Raw genomic sequence first — 17,990 nt, 5'->3', positions numbered from 1 at the left:
TGTATGCAGCAAAGCATTTGTGAAGCCACAACATGCACAACCTTGAGGCTGATGGGCTACAACAGCAGAAGGCCCCACCGGGAACCACTCATCTCCACTACAAATAGCAAAAAGAGGCTACAATTTGCACGAGCTCACCAAATTTGGACAGTTGAAGACTGGAAAAATGTTGCCTGGTCTGATGAGTCTCCATTTCTGTTGAGACATTCAGATGGTAGAGTCAGAATTTGGTATTAAACAGAATGAGAATATGGATCCATCATGCCTTGTTACAACTGTGCAGACTGGTGGTGGTGGTGTAATGGTGTGGGGTATGTTTTCTTGACACATTTTAGCCCCCTTAGTTCCTATTGGGCATCGTTTAAATGCCACGCCCTACCTGAGCGTTGTTTCTGACCATGTCCATCCCTTTGTGACCACCATGTACCCATCCTCTGATGGCTACTTCCAGCAGGATAATGCACCATGTCACAAAGCTTGAATCATTTCAAATGGATTTCTTGAACATGACAATGAGTTCACTGTACTAAAATGGCCCCCACAGTCACCAGATCTCAACCCAATAGAGCATCTTTGGGATGTGGTGGAACGGGAGCTTCGTACCCTGGATGTGCATCCCACAAATCTCAATCAACTGCAAAATGCTATCCTATCAATATGGGCCAACATTTCTAAAAAATGATTTCAGCACCTTGATGAATCAATGCCACGTAGAATTAAGGCAGTTATGAAGGCGAAAGGGGGTCAAACACAGTATTAGTATGGTGTTACTAATAATCCTTTGTGTGTGTGTGTGTGTGTGTGTGTGTGTGTGTGTGTGTGTGTGTGTGTGTGTGTGTGTGTGTGTGTGTGTGTGTGTGTGTGTGTGTGTGTGTGTGTGTGTGTGTGTGTGTGTGTGTGTGTGTGTGTGTGTATATACATATAAAAAATTTTTTTTTTTTTTTTTTTTTATAAATGTAGTACTCTGTCTGGTGAATTAAAGTGTATCGTATATGTATGTATGCAGTACCGGTCAAAAGTTTGAAAAAATAACTATTCTTTAATATTTTTAAAAGTTGTGCTGCTTAATATTTTTGGGAACATGTGACTTTTATCAGATTCATTGATTAATAAAAAGTTTAAAAGAAGAACATTCAATATAGAAATATTTTTTTAACAGTATAAGCCTTTACTATCAATTAAACACAGCCTTGCTGAAGAAAACTAAAAAAGAAACTGACCCCAAACTTGAACGGTAGTATATTGTTATTGGTTACTGAACTAGTCATTTAGAATATTGTTCATCATGCATGGTGTATTGATTGATGCATATTGTTTTTTTTTTTTTATTATTAATAAAATATATTTAATATGTTAGTATAGTCATTACTTCCAAAAGTAATTCATGTTTTTAGTTGTGTAGATATACTTAGATTTCTTGACCTGAATACGTAAATTGTTTAATAGAAGTTCAGTCTTTATGGTATTCATAAATGTAGGTCAGAAGGACTGGGGTGTATTACGATGCTTTTTTTATCAACACTTTGACCACTGCATTTCTAGCTGTAGCATATGCAGATAAAATGTTGCACTATGGCTTGCTACACCTGATTCTGAGCTATACATGGAAGTCAGAGGACTTTTTTGCATGAAAGTCAAGGGAGAGTATTTTTTAAATTATTTGTTGTATTAGAATGTAAATTTGTTTATATGAAATGTTAGCAGTTTTTAAGGAATAAGGAACTGTATTTCAGTACAATTATTTAGCTGAGCATTTAAGATTGTAGTATTAGTGTGTCATTCCTGTAAGTGTTGCCTAAAGTACACTTACTTTGTCATGGTCAGTGAGGAGGCTCCACTGATTTGAATGGTCAAGCTATTTTGAGTATGCTTAAATTCTTCATGGTCTCATTCTCAAGGACCTCTTTACAACATTGTTTTTTTTTTTTTATCCTAGAAATTATAGTCCGGACTGATTGTTTTGCTGTCAATCTTTCTGATTATCCCATCACAATTTTTTTGTGTCAGTTTTATGGCTTGCACTTGACTTCCTATCTTTTCAAAGAGATGGTTTCCGGTTGCCTCCATTTCTAGACATCAGAAAATCATGTGGTTTGTTGATACTGCTATTGAGTTAAGCATTTTAACTGATTGTCTTGCTTAGCTTCATGTAATTTTGGTTATTTAGTGATTTGTTTTTATGTTAAAGGTATAACAACATCAAGCTCAAAGAGTTTATTCAGTTTATTACATTCCCATGTGAAAATTATTTCTTGTCCAAATATCTTATCTGTGACTAAGAAAAGGTCTGTTATAATATTAATAAACGTTTTAAAATATACAATACAAAGTTTAATAGGCAGATAAAGGAAGTAGATGCAATAATAATGTGTATATTAAAATGTATAGTGTATGCCACAATTTTTCTTATACTTTGAGGTAATCCAGAAAAAGAAAACATTATTACGTGAGACTGAAACTTATGTGATCATTTTAGAAATACTGTATGTAAGATGGTTTGTAAAAAGAATTATACTTTTATATAGCTTTAATTTAATAGTTTAATTAGTAAATTATTTAGTACTTATCGCTTGTCTGTGGTGTTTATAGCCCTGGATTAATTGCCCAATTATCAAAATAATTAAGTGTTCAAAATTGCCAGCTATGGAGGCAGGCAAGGCGCTTTTGTAATTTGTTAGAGAAATTAGGTCATGTCTAAACTTGAATGCCTTTTTTTAACATTTAGAGATTCTCACATTTTAGCTACTTTTCAGTAATTTAGCCGAACACTGATCTGAAAAATAGCATGTTTTTACATTAAAACTGGGAAAATTTGAAGTAATTTTCACTACATTAATATGAACAAATCTGAAAATAAACATCAGTCCTTTCGGAGTTTCCTTTCGTCATACAGAAAATCCACTGTTTATTGCCAAGATGATTTAACTGGCTTGAGTTGTGGTTCTAAACAACCTAGACATTAGTAATTGGCCTTTTGGCTTTAGTGACAGGAATGTGTCAGTGTTTTATTTAACCATGGGAATAATTAACATGTTTTTTTTTATCTGAATCATCAAATTTTAATAACTACTATATAGCTTTTCTTTTTAAGCTTAAACCTCACATAACAGATCATTTCAACTGAAATCAAGATGTCTATTTATTTATTTATTTTTATTATTTTTTTGCCAAGTAGGCATTTAACAAGTGGATTAATCTAGTCAGCCAGTCATTGACGGAAAATAAATCCATTCAGGTTGATAGAAAATCTCTCTTATGGAAGATTGTTTCTGCCACAGAATTAAAAAAAAAAAAAAAAGATAATTGTGACTTTTTATCTGACAATTGCAAGTTAACAAGTCTTGCAATTCTGACTTTTTTCTCTCACAATTTTATATGTTGGTCTTGCAAGCCTAAATCAACAGGTGAAGCCGGCAGGAAAACAGACTGCGCTGTGAAAGCCTGGCCATCAATAAGTTGCTCTGCTCACAGGGAGTTTGTGAATGGATTAGGGCGGTCAATGGGGATGGCAGATGGCAAAAACAGCTTCATTATGTCCCTGGTGTCAGGTAGAGCTACAGTTTGATATAAAAATTAATCATATCGCAGTTATTATAACATACTATGCTTGCGATATGAACTGCAATATGAAAAGCCCTCATGAAGTGGTTTTTTTTTTATTTTATTTTTTTAAGTCAGAATTGCATGAAATAGTCAAGAAAATTGTGTGATATAGGCTAATGTTTCTATACCCTCTGCTTCATGTCGGGATTCAGATCACCCTTTGTGATTTTATTTTGTGGTCGTGAAGATACACTGTAAAAAATTATTTAGAAAAAAAGTTACCTGGTTGCCTTAATTTTGGGTTCATTGAAATTAAAATTTTGAGTTAATACAGTGAACATTTTTTGAGATTCGACAACCTTTATTAAAATATAATTAAAAGATTTTGTAATCATATTGGGTAATTGTGTGTTTTATTTTTGATGATAAAGTGAAAAATGCCAAATTGTGCTATTTTTATGATTTATCAAATTTTTTATGTGGTTCAGATACAATAATATTTTAAGATTCTATTTATTAAACTAATTTCCTTCATTTTATCAACTAAAATTTTTAATTTCAATAAACTCAAAATTTTAAGGCAACCAGGTTACTTACTTTAAGTTAAACCAACAAAAACTAACAAATTTTTTTACAGTGTAGTGATTACTTATGTTTTTGTCACAAATGACAAAATACTTATTTTTTAGTAAGAGGCAGCAGTGGCTCAGTGGTTCATGTAGATGTCTACAGACCGGAAGGTTGGTTGTTTGATCCTTGGCTCCACCTGACCAAGTGTCGAGGTGTCCATGAGCTAGACACCTAACCCCAGCTGCTCCCGACAAGCTGGATGTCACCCTGCATGGCTGACACCGCCGTTGGTGTATGAATGAGAGAGTGAATGGGTGAATGTGAGGCAACGTGTAAAGCGCTTTGGAGGTCCATGGGTCTGTCAAAAGCGCTATATAAATGCAGTCCATTTACCATTTATTTTATAAGAAGTACAGCAGCTCCTTCTTCAGCCCCTTACATCCAATTGATTTGGCAGTTTAACTCTTATGGTGTCCCATCTTAAAGTGCCCCTATTATGCCATTTTAAAGGCTCCTAATTTTGTTTAATGTTTCATTTGTTTAATTTTCTTATAATATACATTGCACAACACCACCACATTTTTCAGTGATTCTCAAACAACTCAACGAATGAATCATTCTCTCTAAATTCCTCCTTTCCATGAGCTACTCTGCTCTGAGTGGCCAGATGGCCCAGTCTGTTGTGATTGGTCTACCGCATACAGTATGTGACGGAAGATAAACGACGATCACCATAACTGAATTTCAGCTCCGTCTGGAGGCTTCCTAAAGCTCAGCGATTGTACACTGTAAAGAAATTAATAATGACGTCGACTTTTACCATACCAATCCGAGTCCGATGATGAAACATTGGAAGAACTTATTCAGCCCGAGCCTCCTTCTCAAGGACAACTTGACTTTTCTCTGATACGCTACTGATTTTGAGGTACAAAATGAGATGTTGCAATTGTAGTTCCTCACTGCAGCATTAACAACTCTACCTCTACTTTTCTAATTTATTGCAGTGCAGATGCGGGAACTGCTTCAATAACGGCACAGGTGTTAGCCGAGCACTAAACTGAATGACTTGTGTAACAAAAGTTTGTAAAACAAATGCCTTTCCTCCATCCTTTATCTTTCCTCAAAATCATAAGAATTACAGACAATCTGCATTAATAGACAGTTTTAGGTAAAAGTGGCCCACAGCTGATTAGCAGATGTATTTTAGTAAGACAGTAACGTGAGTTAGCAGATTAGCCAGAAACGTACAAAATTTAAAACGCAAAACTTATGTATTTTGAACATCCAGTAGAAAATTATATACATCAATAAATATTCATATTTACAGCGTGTGATTCTGAGGAGCAAGCTGTTCCAAATAAACTGGGTACTGACCCATCTTTCAAGAGCAAGCGTTTTGCAAATCCTGCATTGAAATCCGAGATTTGACATTTGAGGGCGAGTCAATTTGTTCGCGGACGGACAACGTACAACATAGGCAGGCATTATCCAAATGTATTTTTTATTGACATATAACCATCATGCAGTGGGATTCAAATTACAAACAACTTACATAGGTGGTTCAGAGTCGATTCTTTCTGTTGGGAGACAACTTTACGGAGTGTATATTTACACCAAGTGCAAATAGCATAACTTGTTGGCGAGTGCTATTCGCACTAGCTCCGCCTAACAATGCCTGGCTGTGCCAAACAAGATTTTTTAAAACGCCCATAATTCAACATCCTCAGTGGGCAATCAGTAAAGCATATGCATGTCTTATAGATCACTGTTTAATCACGATCAGCACAGGTTCGATTCGGCCTTTTGTAAAGCTTGCTCTTCTTTCTTTTCTCATCACAAATCTCTTCGGAAAGGCATTTATTTTCAATTTAAAAAAAAATCTAAATGTGGAAATAAAATGCCAAACAAGCTGTTTAATAATAATAAAAACATGTATTGTTTAGGGTTAGGGATGGGTGTAAGGAGGGCTTTTATTGTCCCTTTAAGGCAGAATTCCATTTAATAATTTAAATAAAAATAATTTACACTGTTATTATTGCATCCTGTTATTGTACAACAATACTGAGGTGCAAATAGTATGTATCTGTCAAATAAATGATAAATTACATGTAATTACTGTTTATATGGCAAAAAACTTACTTTTATATGGTGTAAAAAGAATCACTATTTGCACTTAGTGTAAATAGCAATTATCATAAAGAAAATGTGTAAGAGTGTAAATAGAATCTAGTTGCTATTAACACTTGGTGTAAATAGCTGCTGCCAAAACTTTATTTATCGTGCCCTTTCAACTTTGCAGAAAGTTTACATTCACAAACAACAGTTATATTAAGCCGGGTGCACACTGTGCGATCTTGGCCACGATTTGGCCGTCTGAGACAAATTTAGGAAATCCCAAAAGATTCCTCAGATCCTAGGCTAAAATCTGACGTCTTTGGTCGTTAGTTTGACATGTTCACCGGCCGCCGATTAATGAGCTCTGCGATCAAATTTTACCTCAGACGAAATTCTGGCAGTGTCAGAAGATTTGGCACAGAATCCTGCAGTGTGACTTCTCCTACGACAACAGTCAAATATCTCGGTTTTTCAAGACAAACTATGACATAATACATAATATAATGCAGCTCACTGTCACCCAACGCGTCATTCATTGATGATATAAATATCCGGGTGAGATTTCTTGCGCGCGTCCGTTTTTAGCGCGCCTTAACTATCGTGCAGTCTGACATTAATGACAACTGAGATCTTACAGTGTGACACGGGGATCATGTTCGTACAGTCTGACAAGGGACATTCGCAAAGGATTTTGAAAAATCGCACAGTGTGCAGGACCCATTACACACTGCATGAAAGGGAATATTAGAGAAACCATAATAGGGTTAAATCCCTTTTAAGATGGCGATATGATAACATTATGTTATGACCCTTCTAGGGTAAGGTCGCAAATCACAAATCATTCTTCACCTGCAAACCTCAAAGATAGCAACCAGATAAGTTCACCATGTTGGCAAAGTTTTGCAGAACATAAATACTATGATCAACTTACAAATGACAATGAGTTAACAGTAGTGAACCCTGTGGTTACCCGTTTGTCAAACATTTAGCTGAACAGTCACTTTACAGCTTGACTCGGGGTGATGAAACGCAAAATACTACCAATGTGTGGTGTGTTGCCAAAAGTGTGCAATCGACTCATTGACCTACTTTCATATACTTTTGTCACGTTTCTTGCATAGTGGTTGACGTGAGTTTGGATATGTTTCCATTGCAGCTCTATGGTAACAGCGTAATGTATAATGAATAATGAGCTCACCTTATGACATGATCGTTTTTCAATGTCTGGGTGTGTATTCTTTTAAGATTTAACATTGTTCTGGGAAGTCTGCTCTGTATTTTCTACTGCACGAGGTGAAATCAACAGGCACAGTTCAAATTACTGTGTGAAATTGGATCGTTCTTCAACCACTCAGACAGCAAGAGGCGTGATCAACGGGCGTAGTTCAAATGACTCTGTACGCAATTGGATAGTCATTTAACCAATCAGGCCAATGATCCATTGCTTCGCAAATTTGTAACAGAAGAAGGATAAAAATATGTGTAAGTTTCCAGCCTGAGCTGCAAGGTGGAATCAAATCGCTGGCAGATCGGGCTGGGTTAACCCAGTCTAGGTGTGTATTGCTTTTAAAGAGTATAATTACACCTATGATTAATTTGTTTTGAGAAAGAAGCAGGCTAGATTAAGCTGTTGAGTGATTTTTGAGGTTGAATACTTTGGAATATGATTGTTCCTATGCATATGTAGGTTATGTATGTGTATGCATTTGAATGGTCCTGTAAAATCCTCACATCAATATGAATAGTGAGTCAGTGAAATGGCCTTTCTCTTGTGCAAATGATGTCAGAAAGTCATCATGAGCCTTAGCATCTAAATGGAGGTCAGTGGAGTCCAGATAAAATCATGAGCCAGTGAAAGACGGAGCTCTGCAGCGGCCTTGTAAAACCAAATAATCCCGCCACAGATCTTCACTCCAGCACACAGGATTAAAAATCAGGTTGTTGCCGATCTGTTAACGACTATTTAGGTCACTGGTCTTGCAGAGGACTGTTAAATATAGGAGCCAGGGCCACGAGCTGTGTTTGGCCTGGCCCGTGCCATTGTCACCTGAACCTGATGTCACTGTAAACACACACACAGAGTAAATGCACGTGTACACATGGCTCGAGGAAGAGTGTGTCTGTTGGTTTTAGAGGCTTAAGGCAACAGGTGAAGCCGCCAGGAAAACAGACTGCGCTGTGAATGCCTGTTCATGAATAAGTTGCTCTGCTCACAGGGAGTTTGTGAATGGATTAGGGCGGTCAATGGGGATGGCAGATGGCAAAAACAGCTTCATTATGTCCCTTGGTGTCAAGTAGAGCTACACAGTTTGATAAAATAAAATTCAAAATCATACTTTCATTTTAACAAATGCTATGATTGCGATATGAACATCCCTATGAACATTTTTTTTTTTTTTTACTATTTTGTCTTGCTTTTCAAAAAATCAATTACAAAACCACAAATAATGTGGAACAATATGTTTAAAAAAATTGATACAATAAAATGTTTTATATTTATTATTTTAAATGATAAACAGTGACAACAGTTCACAAAAATGGAAAGCATATTAAAAAATAATAATTTTATATATATATATATATATATATATATATATATATATATATATATATATATATATATATATATATATATATATATATATATGTATGTGTGTGTGTGTATATGTAATTTTATATATATATATATATATATATATATATATATATATATATATATATATATATATATATATATATATATATATATTTGACTGTGTCAGCCCCTTTTCAGAATTGCACACACAAAAAATAAAGAGAAGCTGGTCACTCGAGTTTGTGTGGAGTACTTGCCCTTCAACTTTGAATATATTTGTTTAAATTGCACTCTTCTGCATTTTAATAATCACACTAGGCCAGTGAGCCATTTTTATAAATAGAAGTAATAGAAACCGAAACTGAAATGTTATTGACTTTAATATTCAAGATTCCTTTGCTTTGATTTGAAACAATAACTAAATGCAGCTTAGCGGTTTTCATTTTTGTATAATTTTTTTTTTGCCAAAACTGACAAGCTAAATCTCTTTGAACTCAATGGATGTATGGTGTTAGCGTTTGACTGATCCTCAGACTGGATATGTAAATAGACATAACTGCCATAAAGGCTTCTGGTTTTAAAGCCTTGTTTGTACAGGGAATTCAAAGACCCTATATTAATTGATACCTCATTGTCTAAATGGGCTGATAGATGAGCATAAAGGAAAGAGTGATGCAAGTTCTTACGGTGGTGAACTAGGTTGTCTGTATTGTGCTTCTGGTCGGCCAGCCTCAATGCAGCAAGTAGTTCTATCTGAACTTCGTGTGTTTTGAAGAATCAGGTGTAAACTGGGTTTCTGGGTTTTAAGATTACACTTTTAAACATTTTTGTGATGACTTTCGCAAGATAAAAAATGTCCTGTTTATTACTAAAGTCACCGCACAGGCAAAAAGTATCATTCTTCTGAATTCACATAAAAATCCTTTGACTTTGTGTGCCGATTACAGATGGTCTGATTCTTTAGAAGTCTGTTATGAAATCTGTTCCACAGTGCCCTGGTTCCAATATGTAGCACGTAGTTGAACATTTGCAGTCCTGCCTACTTCAAATTGTTTTGGCATATTTCTTTTTGTCACTTTACTAAAATAAATCCCTCCCACTAATGGCAGGAGATGCATTAGAGGAAGAACCCCAGGGCCTCTCCGTCTCTCTGTCTGGTTTGATGACCCCCACCTCAGCCACCGGCATGGCCTCAGGCATGGAGCTGCCCAGGAAACGGAAAGGCAGCATGGACATCCAGTAAGTACATAATAAAATATTTTGTATTTGTCTCTAGTAGGCTGGTGGTTTGACAAAAATATGACAGAAACTGTAAACATCAATATATTGTTATTTTTTGTCAGTAAAATTAACGATTAAATGTTTTATATATTAACAATGTATATAACACTGTAGTAATGGCTTTTTAAAATAATTGATTTAAATGCTTACATTCTCTTGACTAAAATTTAACTACTCAAATTATTCATTTTATTTACACTATTATTCAGAAGTTGTTTTCTTTTAAAATAATCTATTACTTTTATCCAGTAAGGAGCAGGGATTCATTAAATTGATCAAAAGTGACATTTATAATGTTGCAAAAGAGTTGTATTCCAAATAAATGCTGTTCTTTTGAATTTTCTGTTCATAAAGGATTCCTGAAAAAAATTTAGCAGTTTTCACAAAAACAAAAAATAGTAATAATGCTAATAAAATAGGTAATTCTGGTTCTTAATTCTGATCGGTTACTTCTACATACTTGCATGTCAATTTAATTCTATTAATTCAGAAGACTGAGAAGTTGTACAACAGCTGCAACCAAAAGATCTTTTGCGTTTGCCTAACAACATATTTACTCCTCTCTGCCTCTTTAATTTTGGTATTATTCTGTTTGTTCATTTTTTATTCATTTTTGTAAATCACATGAATGTCTTTATATATATATTAAATGTCTATATATGCCATACTGCCTATCCCCTAGTGTCTAGAAAGAGTGTATGTGTGGGTGTCCGAGTATAACACTATTGATGTTAGATATTGGGATTTTATAGCTGATTTGTATGACTACTACTTCGTCTTGCTTTTCTGAATGAGTCGAGATGTGTTGGAGGGGGATGTGCGTGGTCTGTGTATAATGCCCTCTTAGAATCACAGCAGCATTTCATGAGTCATTTTAATCATCTGACCACTTTGTTTCCAGAGAAACAAAATCTGCATCAAATCTAGACGAGGATATGGAGGACAGTCAGGGAAGGTATTATGCCCATTATCGATACTCTGTGTGGCTAAACTTGATCCACAATTTTATTCATTATTTTTAATATCTGCATGTTGTTATTTTGTTTTTTAGATCGGAAGGAGACGACCAGCATTTAAAAATTAAGTGCATCAGGTATTTATTGTATCCAGATTTTATGGGGATTGATTATGTTATTTATTTATTCCCCTTTAACCCACTTATTTTTTCTCCTTTTATTTATGTATTGTCCTTTTTATTAGAAATTTCAACTGTCATTGAAAACACTTTAATAGTTTGTTGTTTAGTGACGTTATATTTCAACTAAGTTAAGTACTTGCGGTACTTATGACATATTAACGTCATCTCGTAGGGAACCTCACAGTCAGATTGAGAAACGACGGCGCGATAAGATGAATAACTTGATTGACGAATTGGCAGTGATGATTCCCACCTGTAACCCCATGTCCCGCAAGCTTGACAAACTCACTGTGTTACGAATGGCTGTCCAGCACCTCAAATCACTCAAAGGTACCTAGAAGACTGTTAAATGTCTTTACAGATGCTTTTAGTGTAGACTAGCATGCACAAGACTAATATTGAGTTTGAAAATTAGTTTTTCCTCATGAGTACTGAACATTGTTATACACTGATGAATGTTCTTGATCGTATGTGGTGTAATAAAGTCACTGTTTTTCAGGAGCGACCAACTCCTTTGCAGAAGCCAATTACAAACCTGCATTTCTCCCAGATGATGAGCTCAAGCACCTTGTCCTTAAGGTAAATCCTTCAGTTTATAGAGCTATGTGTTAAAGTCCCCTGTAATAAAAAATGATATCCCTTAAAGCCCTTTGAAACTGCATTGATTTGGACCTTCAACCTGTTAGTTGCCATCAAAGTCTATTATATGCAGACAAATCCTGGAATGTTTTTCTTAAAAAAATGCATTTCTGTTTGACTGAAGAAATGAAGACAAACACCTTGGATGAGGTGGGGGCGAGTAAAATTATATCAGGAAATTTTCATTTTTTTAAGTGAACTAATCCTTTAAAGGTGCACTGTGACATTTTTTTCAGTAAAATATCCAAAAACCTCTAGGCCAGTGTTATTATATATTTTGTTCAGTTGTGTACTTACAATATCCCAAATGTTTCCAACCATTTGTAAATCGTGAGAAAATTGCTATTTTAACCAAGGAACCTGGACGTGTGAGGGAATCGCCTGTTAACTGCGTCATATCTGCGTAACTCTGTTTTATTTTGCAGAAAAGTAACTATTTTACTGCAGTGTGCAACAAGTATCACAGCAGCCGCCAAGTGAACACACAGAGTAACGTCATAACATGATTTTCAACACACTCAGATGTATATAATCTGTAAAACAGAGCAGCGTTACCTCATACTCATGACGGGAAAAGCGGAAATAGCGTCAGCGTAATAAGTCCCGCTGACGTGATTGGTTACAAGGTAGTTTGTGACGTAAGACTCACTGTCGATTTCAATCCGTCTTTTTTCATGCAGTTTTAAGAAGAAAATACTCTGCAATGGTGTTGACTTATGCTTTAAGACAAACCATGTGCAAATTCATATTAAAAACATCATATAGACATATAAACAAAATTAAAAACTTGATTTTCTCCATAGGGGGGACTTTAAAGCTATATGTAATAGGAGAAGAAATATCACAGCAAATCTTTGATAATGTGGGTGGGTTTTGACTGTTTGCAATTGCAAAATTACGACATTAACCCTGAATGATCTCCCTCTTGTCCAGGCTGCGGATGGATTTCTCTTTGTGGTTGGCTGCGATCGTGGAAAAATTGTCTTTGTGTCAGAATCTGTTTCAAAAATCCTGAACTACAGCCGGGTAGGAGAATTTGACTATAAAAAGACCAACTACTTGCCAACTATTTTAAATGGAAAGTAGCTTAAAAGCTGCTCAAAAATTAAAAAATAATGTCTGTCTGCAGATTACATCTGTTTTCTCTCCTAATCCAGCCTGAAAAACTGTAATTTGTATATAATATATAGCCGAATGTCCAAAAAAGATGTTCTAATTTACATATTATCTGTCAGAGATTATCTGGAACATAGATGATATAGCAGTCCAAAAAGTCGCTAGATTGTCATTCTTTAGAGAGAGAGACAGAGATTAAAAAAGACACCATGCTGTTTCCAAAATTTAAAGGGGTGGTTAAACACATTCTTTCGAAGGCTTGATTGTGTTTGTGCGGTGCACTGTAACGTGTTCATGCTTCGTTTTCAAAAAATTGCATTATTTTTCATATATTTTACCTTTATTCTACACTACTCCTCCTTGTAAAAACGGTCTAATGGTTTCTGGGTTCTATGAAGCCTGTCCCTCAAAAATATGCAATGGGCTCCGATTGGTTAGCTGACCCAGCTGTGTTGTGATTTGCTAACCACCTAGTGCACGTTTCTCGGAAACCCCTTACTTTACCGGTAGTCTGTAAAGACTGTGGATCTATACTGATTGCTACTGAATGGCACCTTTTGTATTTTTTAGAACGATTATAGCCAAATATCTGTTGCAAGAACTATTAACCCAAAATGAACACTAAACATTGGCTTTACTATAGTAGCCAAATCAAATACAGAACCATGTTTAGCATGCCTGTAGATAAACAATCATGTGGATAAACTATACATAAAAGCTCTAATCAAAGAATAATTTACACTAATTCCAAGCAAGTTCACTGTTGAGATTTTAAAAAGTTTGTAACGTTTGGTGTTTGTCAGATAATGTTAAGTATGAATGAGCATTTAACAAACTGGTTTGCAGAGTTAAAAAGCATTGTCATTTGTTTACTTCCTTGTAATTGTACAATTAACAATACGAACTATTACAGAAAAAAACATCAACAAAAAATAAATCATACAGTTTGTGGCCCGTAAACAACTTCTTTTTTAAAAGTTTGAACTGCTCCATCTTTCATTACAAGCTGTTGTGCGAATCCTGCATTGAACTCGCGACGATTGTGAGCTTTCCTCCGTGCAGCACAGAGAGCGAGATTTGGGTAATAATTATATGAGGGACAGAGTTAAAAATAAATTAACCATTGATCCCTAACTCCCCCGTCCCCAGGAAGGCTAAACAAAGTGGACCTGCAATCCAGATGAAAATAACAGTGTTTCGCCGGCATAGCGTCATTGCGCAACACTCCAGCCTACTAACTATACCACAACAACTTTTTTCCACAGCAATAAAAAATGGCCTCACCCCCCTTATTTAATATTCTCGGAGGAGGGTTTTATGTAAATATTGGGGCTGGTAATGTCACCAACCCTGAAGGAAAGTCTGTAGTCCCTATTAGCCGCTTGCTGTAGTCCTTAGAAATGTTTTGTTTTAAACTTTGAACGTTGTAACTTTGCAGATGTTGTTTATGCTCAGACAGCAACATTACACACTAGCTAAAGTAAGTTAGAAAAGTGAAATTGTGTTGTACCACCCCTTTAATAATATTTTTAACAAAATATCTGAGATGAACAAATATAATAAAACAAATCCTGATTCATTTCAAGATTCCCCAGAAGAGTACAGAAATGTAGGTTTTGGGATTTGTTCGTTTCAGATGTGTTATCAACTTAATAAAAGCTATTTTATTTTGGAAACAGCATGGTGTCTTGTGTAATATTATATAATATTTTTCTTACACAGTACATGGTTTTATATTTTAGTAAAAGGTTGGTTAACTGTTAATGCCAACTAAAAAAAGAAAAATGTATACATGTGCATGTATGTCAACAAAAATTGCTTTATGCTTTTTAAAGCATTTTGTTGAATAGGTTTCAAGAAACCTCATACATAGAAACCTGAACATTAAATCAGTCTAGTATGACTGAACATTTGACTGGTAGTATATACTAGTATTTTGAGGGCTGTTTAAAAAAAATCCTTTTGCCTGGTAATAAATAATTAGGCTGATGATATTGTGACCTGTTTGCAAAATATTGTAGTCAGATCATGGCTCATTTGAATATGTTTCTCCCCAGACGGAGTTAATTGGACAAAGCCTGTTTGATTATGTTCATCCAAAGGACATTGGAAAAGTGAAGGAACAGCTATCTGCCTCCGAACTTTACCCACGGGAGCGCCTCATAGATGCCAAAAGTAAACATATAAATATATATAGGCTGTACAAATGTTGTTCTCTATGTCACGTTTGTGTGGATGCTTCCTCAATGCTTTTTATAAGTGCTTATAAAGTTTTATGTCTTTCTGTTCATGCACACTATCATTCAAAAGGCGTTTTGGAAAGAAGCCTCTTCTTTTTACAGTTTAAAATAATTGTTTTCATTTCAATGTTTTAAATTGTAAGTTATTCCTGTGATAGCAAAGCAGAAGTTTTCGCATCATTACTTCTTAAGTTCTTAGTCTTAAGTGTCACATTATCCTTCAGAAATCATTCTAACAATCACTGCTTATTTTTTATGGAAACTATGATACCTAACTATGATTTCATATTTCATGATTATTTGATGAATAGAAAGTTCAGAGAAACATCTATTTGAAATAGAAGTCATAACTTTATGTATGTCTTTACTGCCACATACATATTTGTTTCTTTCAAAGAAATGGTACTGCTCCCAAACTTTAAAATGATAGTGTATGAATGAATGTGTATGAATTTAAAGTGTTTATTATTCATTTATAGTTCCTTATTTACTCTCCCACATGTTTAAAACTTGTATCCCAGGAAAAGCACAATAAAAGTAGTCCGTATGACTCATGCTTTGTATTTGAAGTCTTCCAAAGCTATAATATTGCTTTTTGTAAAGAAAATAGGATTGCTTTTTGTAAGATTTGGAAGAACATGAGGGTGAGTAAATGATAAACAGAACATGCATTTTTGGGGGAAGCATTTCTTTTAACGTGTGTGTGTGTGTACTTGTTTATATTACATTGTGGGGACCAAATGTCCCTACAAAAATACAGAATATTTCCTGTGATGGGTAGGTTTAGGGGCAGGGATAGTGTAGGGGGATAGAATGTACAGTGTAAAATCCATTACGCCTATGGAATGCCCCCACATTTAACAAAAGCCTAACGCGTGTGTGTGTAGCGGGGTTGCAGGTGCAGGCTGAGCTCCCTGTCGGATCGGCTCGGCTTTGCTCTGGAGCCCGCCGCTCATTCTTCTGCCGAATGAAGTACAACAAAGTTACCATCAAAGAGGAGAAGGACTTCCAGGCTGGTGCCTCAAAAAAGAAAGGTCAGTAGAATTACATTTAAGAAACATCAGGAGCTCATCTTGTTTTTAGAGTCAAGTTGTTAAAGCTATTTTTCTAATTTCATTGATGACATTAAGTGAATCAGAAGAGCCTTATGTTCATGAAACCAAATCGACTGTGATGAAACCCATTATTAAGTCTGTTATGATTGCTCTGTAAAAATTAATAAATAATGGGAGTAGAAATTAAAATGAAATGATTTCCTTGACTTCAGACCGCCAATAAGCGGAAAACATCTTCATGTCTCTGTTCTTACTGAGAACCAAAAATCCAAGTGGTGATTTTGTGACGTGTTGATGACGTGGCCTGCATATTTTCTCCATTACACGCGTCATCTTTTCTTCTTTCTTCTCGCCACATGCAGTAGTGTGAGCACAGCTTGTGGGATTTTATTCCGACAGCTGTATCCCTACAAACTTGGATAGTTGGATAGTGACTTCACTTTGGAAAGTGTTGTGCTGTGATGTCTGGACTTGGATAGCATTGATGTTTCTGTTCTTGGTGAGCATAGTCTTTTCCAAACTGGCCCGAGAAGTTAGTTGACTAGTCATTCAGACAACCCCATAAAGCCATGCATTGATTATTTTTATGCATTGAACAGGCATTTTTTTTAAATGACAGTTTGTTCAACATGTTAAGCAAAAGCTTGTATTTAAGCTTTATTAAGTATCACTTTTGGCACAATATTAAAAGAAGAAAAAAAATGTGTCAGATGTTTGTCAACGCACGTTTTTAGATTAAATAGAGCAAATCGAAAAGGGAACGAAACATGCACCTTTGTGTCCCTCTTTAACAACATATGGTGGAACATTTGGCTCACAGATCACCTGTAAATTGACTCTGTGTTGATTGGCTGCCCCATCAGAGTCCCAGCGGTACTGCACCGTTCACTGCACAGGCTACATGCGCATCTGGCCCACGCGCCAGCTGGGCACGGAGGGGGAGGCCGAGGTGGAGAAGGAAAGCTCCCACTTCAGTTGCCTGGTAGCGGTGGGCCGTGTGCACCCCCACATCCTCCCGCAGACCAACGGAGAGATCAAGGTCAAGCCCACCGAATTTGTCACCCGCTACGCCATGGATGGCAAATTCACCTTTGTGGATCAACGGTTAGTTCACACTTGGTAGCTTGGTACACAAATAGCCCCAGAGTATGTGATTAGCCTCATTCATTCAGCAGTAAGTTGACTATCCGTGGATTTGCCATTCTCACTAGAGGGCAGCATGTTTTTTCTTTTCAAAGCTTGTATTAGTTTGACATGTGTTAACGGAAAACTGCTGTATTTAGTTACCTGTTATTCAGATATGTAACGTTGGAAATTAACTACATTTGAAAAAAAATCTTTAAGACTTTAAAAAAAAAGGATAACCGGAAAATTTCAGTCTTTCTACTTTAAAATATGTTTAATTAATATTGTATTGTAATATGTTTAATTGTAATGTTTAAATCAATGTGTTACTTGCCGTTTCTTTGTAATTGTTTTACTAAATTTACTAGCAGTGAAAATGGGTACATTTTACAGCATTTTTCTTAAAAGTAATAGTTCACCCAAAAATTGTAATTATGATTTACACACCCTCAAGCCATCCTAGGTGTATATGACTATCTTTTTTCAGACGAACAATTAGAATTGTATAAAAAAACTATCATTGCTTTTCTAAGTTTTATAATGGTAGTGAATGGTGATCCTGGCATCCATCCATCATAAAAGTCATATATACA

The 17,990-nt window shown here is 35.6% G+C and overlaps 1 protein-coding gene across 2 annotated transcripts in view; it reads left to right on the top strand.

Moving 5' to 3' along the window:
- bmal2 (basic helix-loop-helix ARNT like 2) overlaps positions 1-17,990 on the top strand; it is a 34,506-nt gene that overhangs the window by 2,938 nt on the left and 13,578 nt on the right. For both annotated transcript variants that reach the window (XM_067420315.1, XM_067420316.1), the window contains exons 2-10: positions 9,913-10,042; positions 10,986-11,039; positions 11,136-11,177; positions 11,395-11,552; positions 11,722-11,801; positions 12,795-12,887; positions 15,035-15,152; positions 16,105-16,251; positions 17,136-17,376. In XM_067420315.1, coding sequence (XP_067276416.1) covers positions 9,913-10,042; positions 10,986-11,039; positions 11,136-11,177; positions 11,395-11,552; positions 11,722-11,801; positions 12,795-12,887; positions 15,035-15,152; positions 16,105-16,251; positions 17,136-17,376 — 1,063 coding nt within the window. The remainder of the gene's footprint in view (positions 1-9,912; positions 10,043-10,985; positions 11,040-11,135; positions 11,178-11,394; positions 11,553-11,721; positions 11,802-12,794; positions 12,888-15,034; positions 15,153-16,104; positions 16,252-17,135; positions 17,377-17,990) is intronic.

This window comes from Pseudorasbora parva, chromosome 16, assembly GCF_024679245.1.
Source record: "Pseudorasbora parva isolate DD20220531a chromosome 16, ASM2467924v1, whole genome shotgun sequence".
NCBI lineage: Eukaryota > Metazoa > Chordata > Actinopteri > Cypriniformes > Gobionidae > Pseudorasbora > Pseudorasbora parva.
Note: the sequence above shows the minus strand (reverse complement) of the source record. Positions and strands in the feature narration are given on the sequence as shown.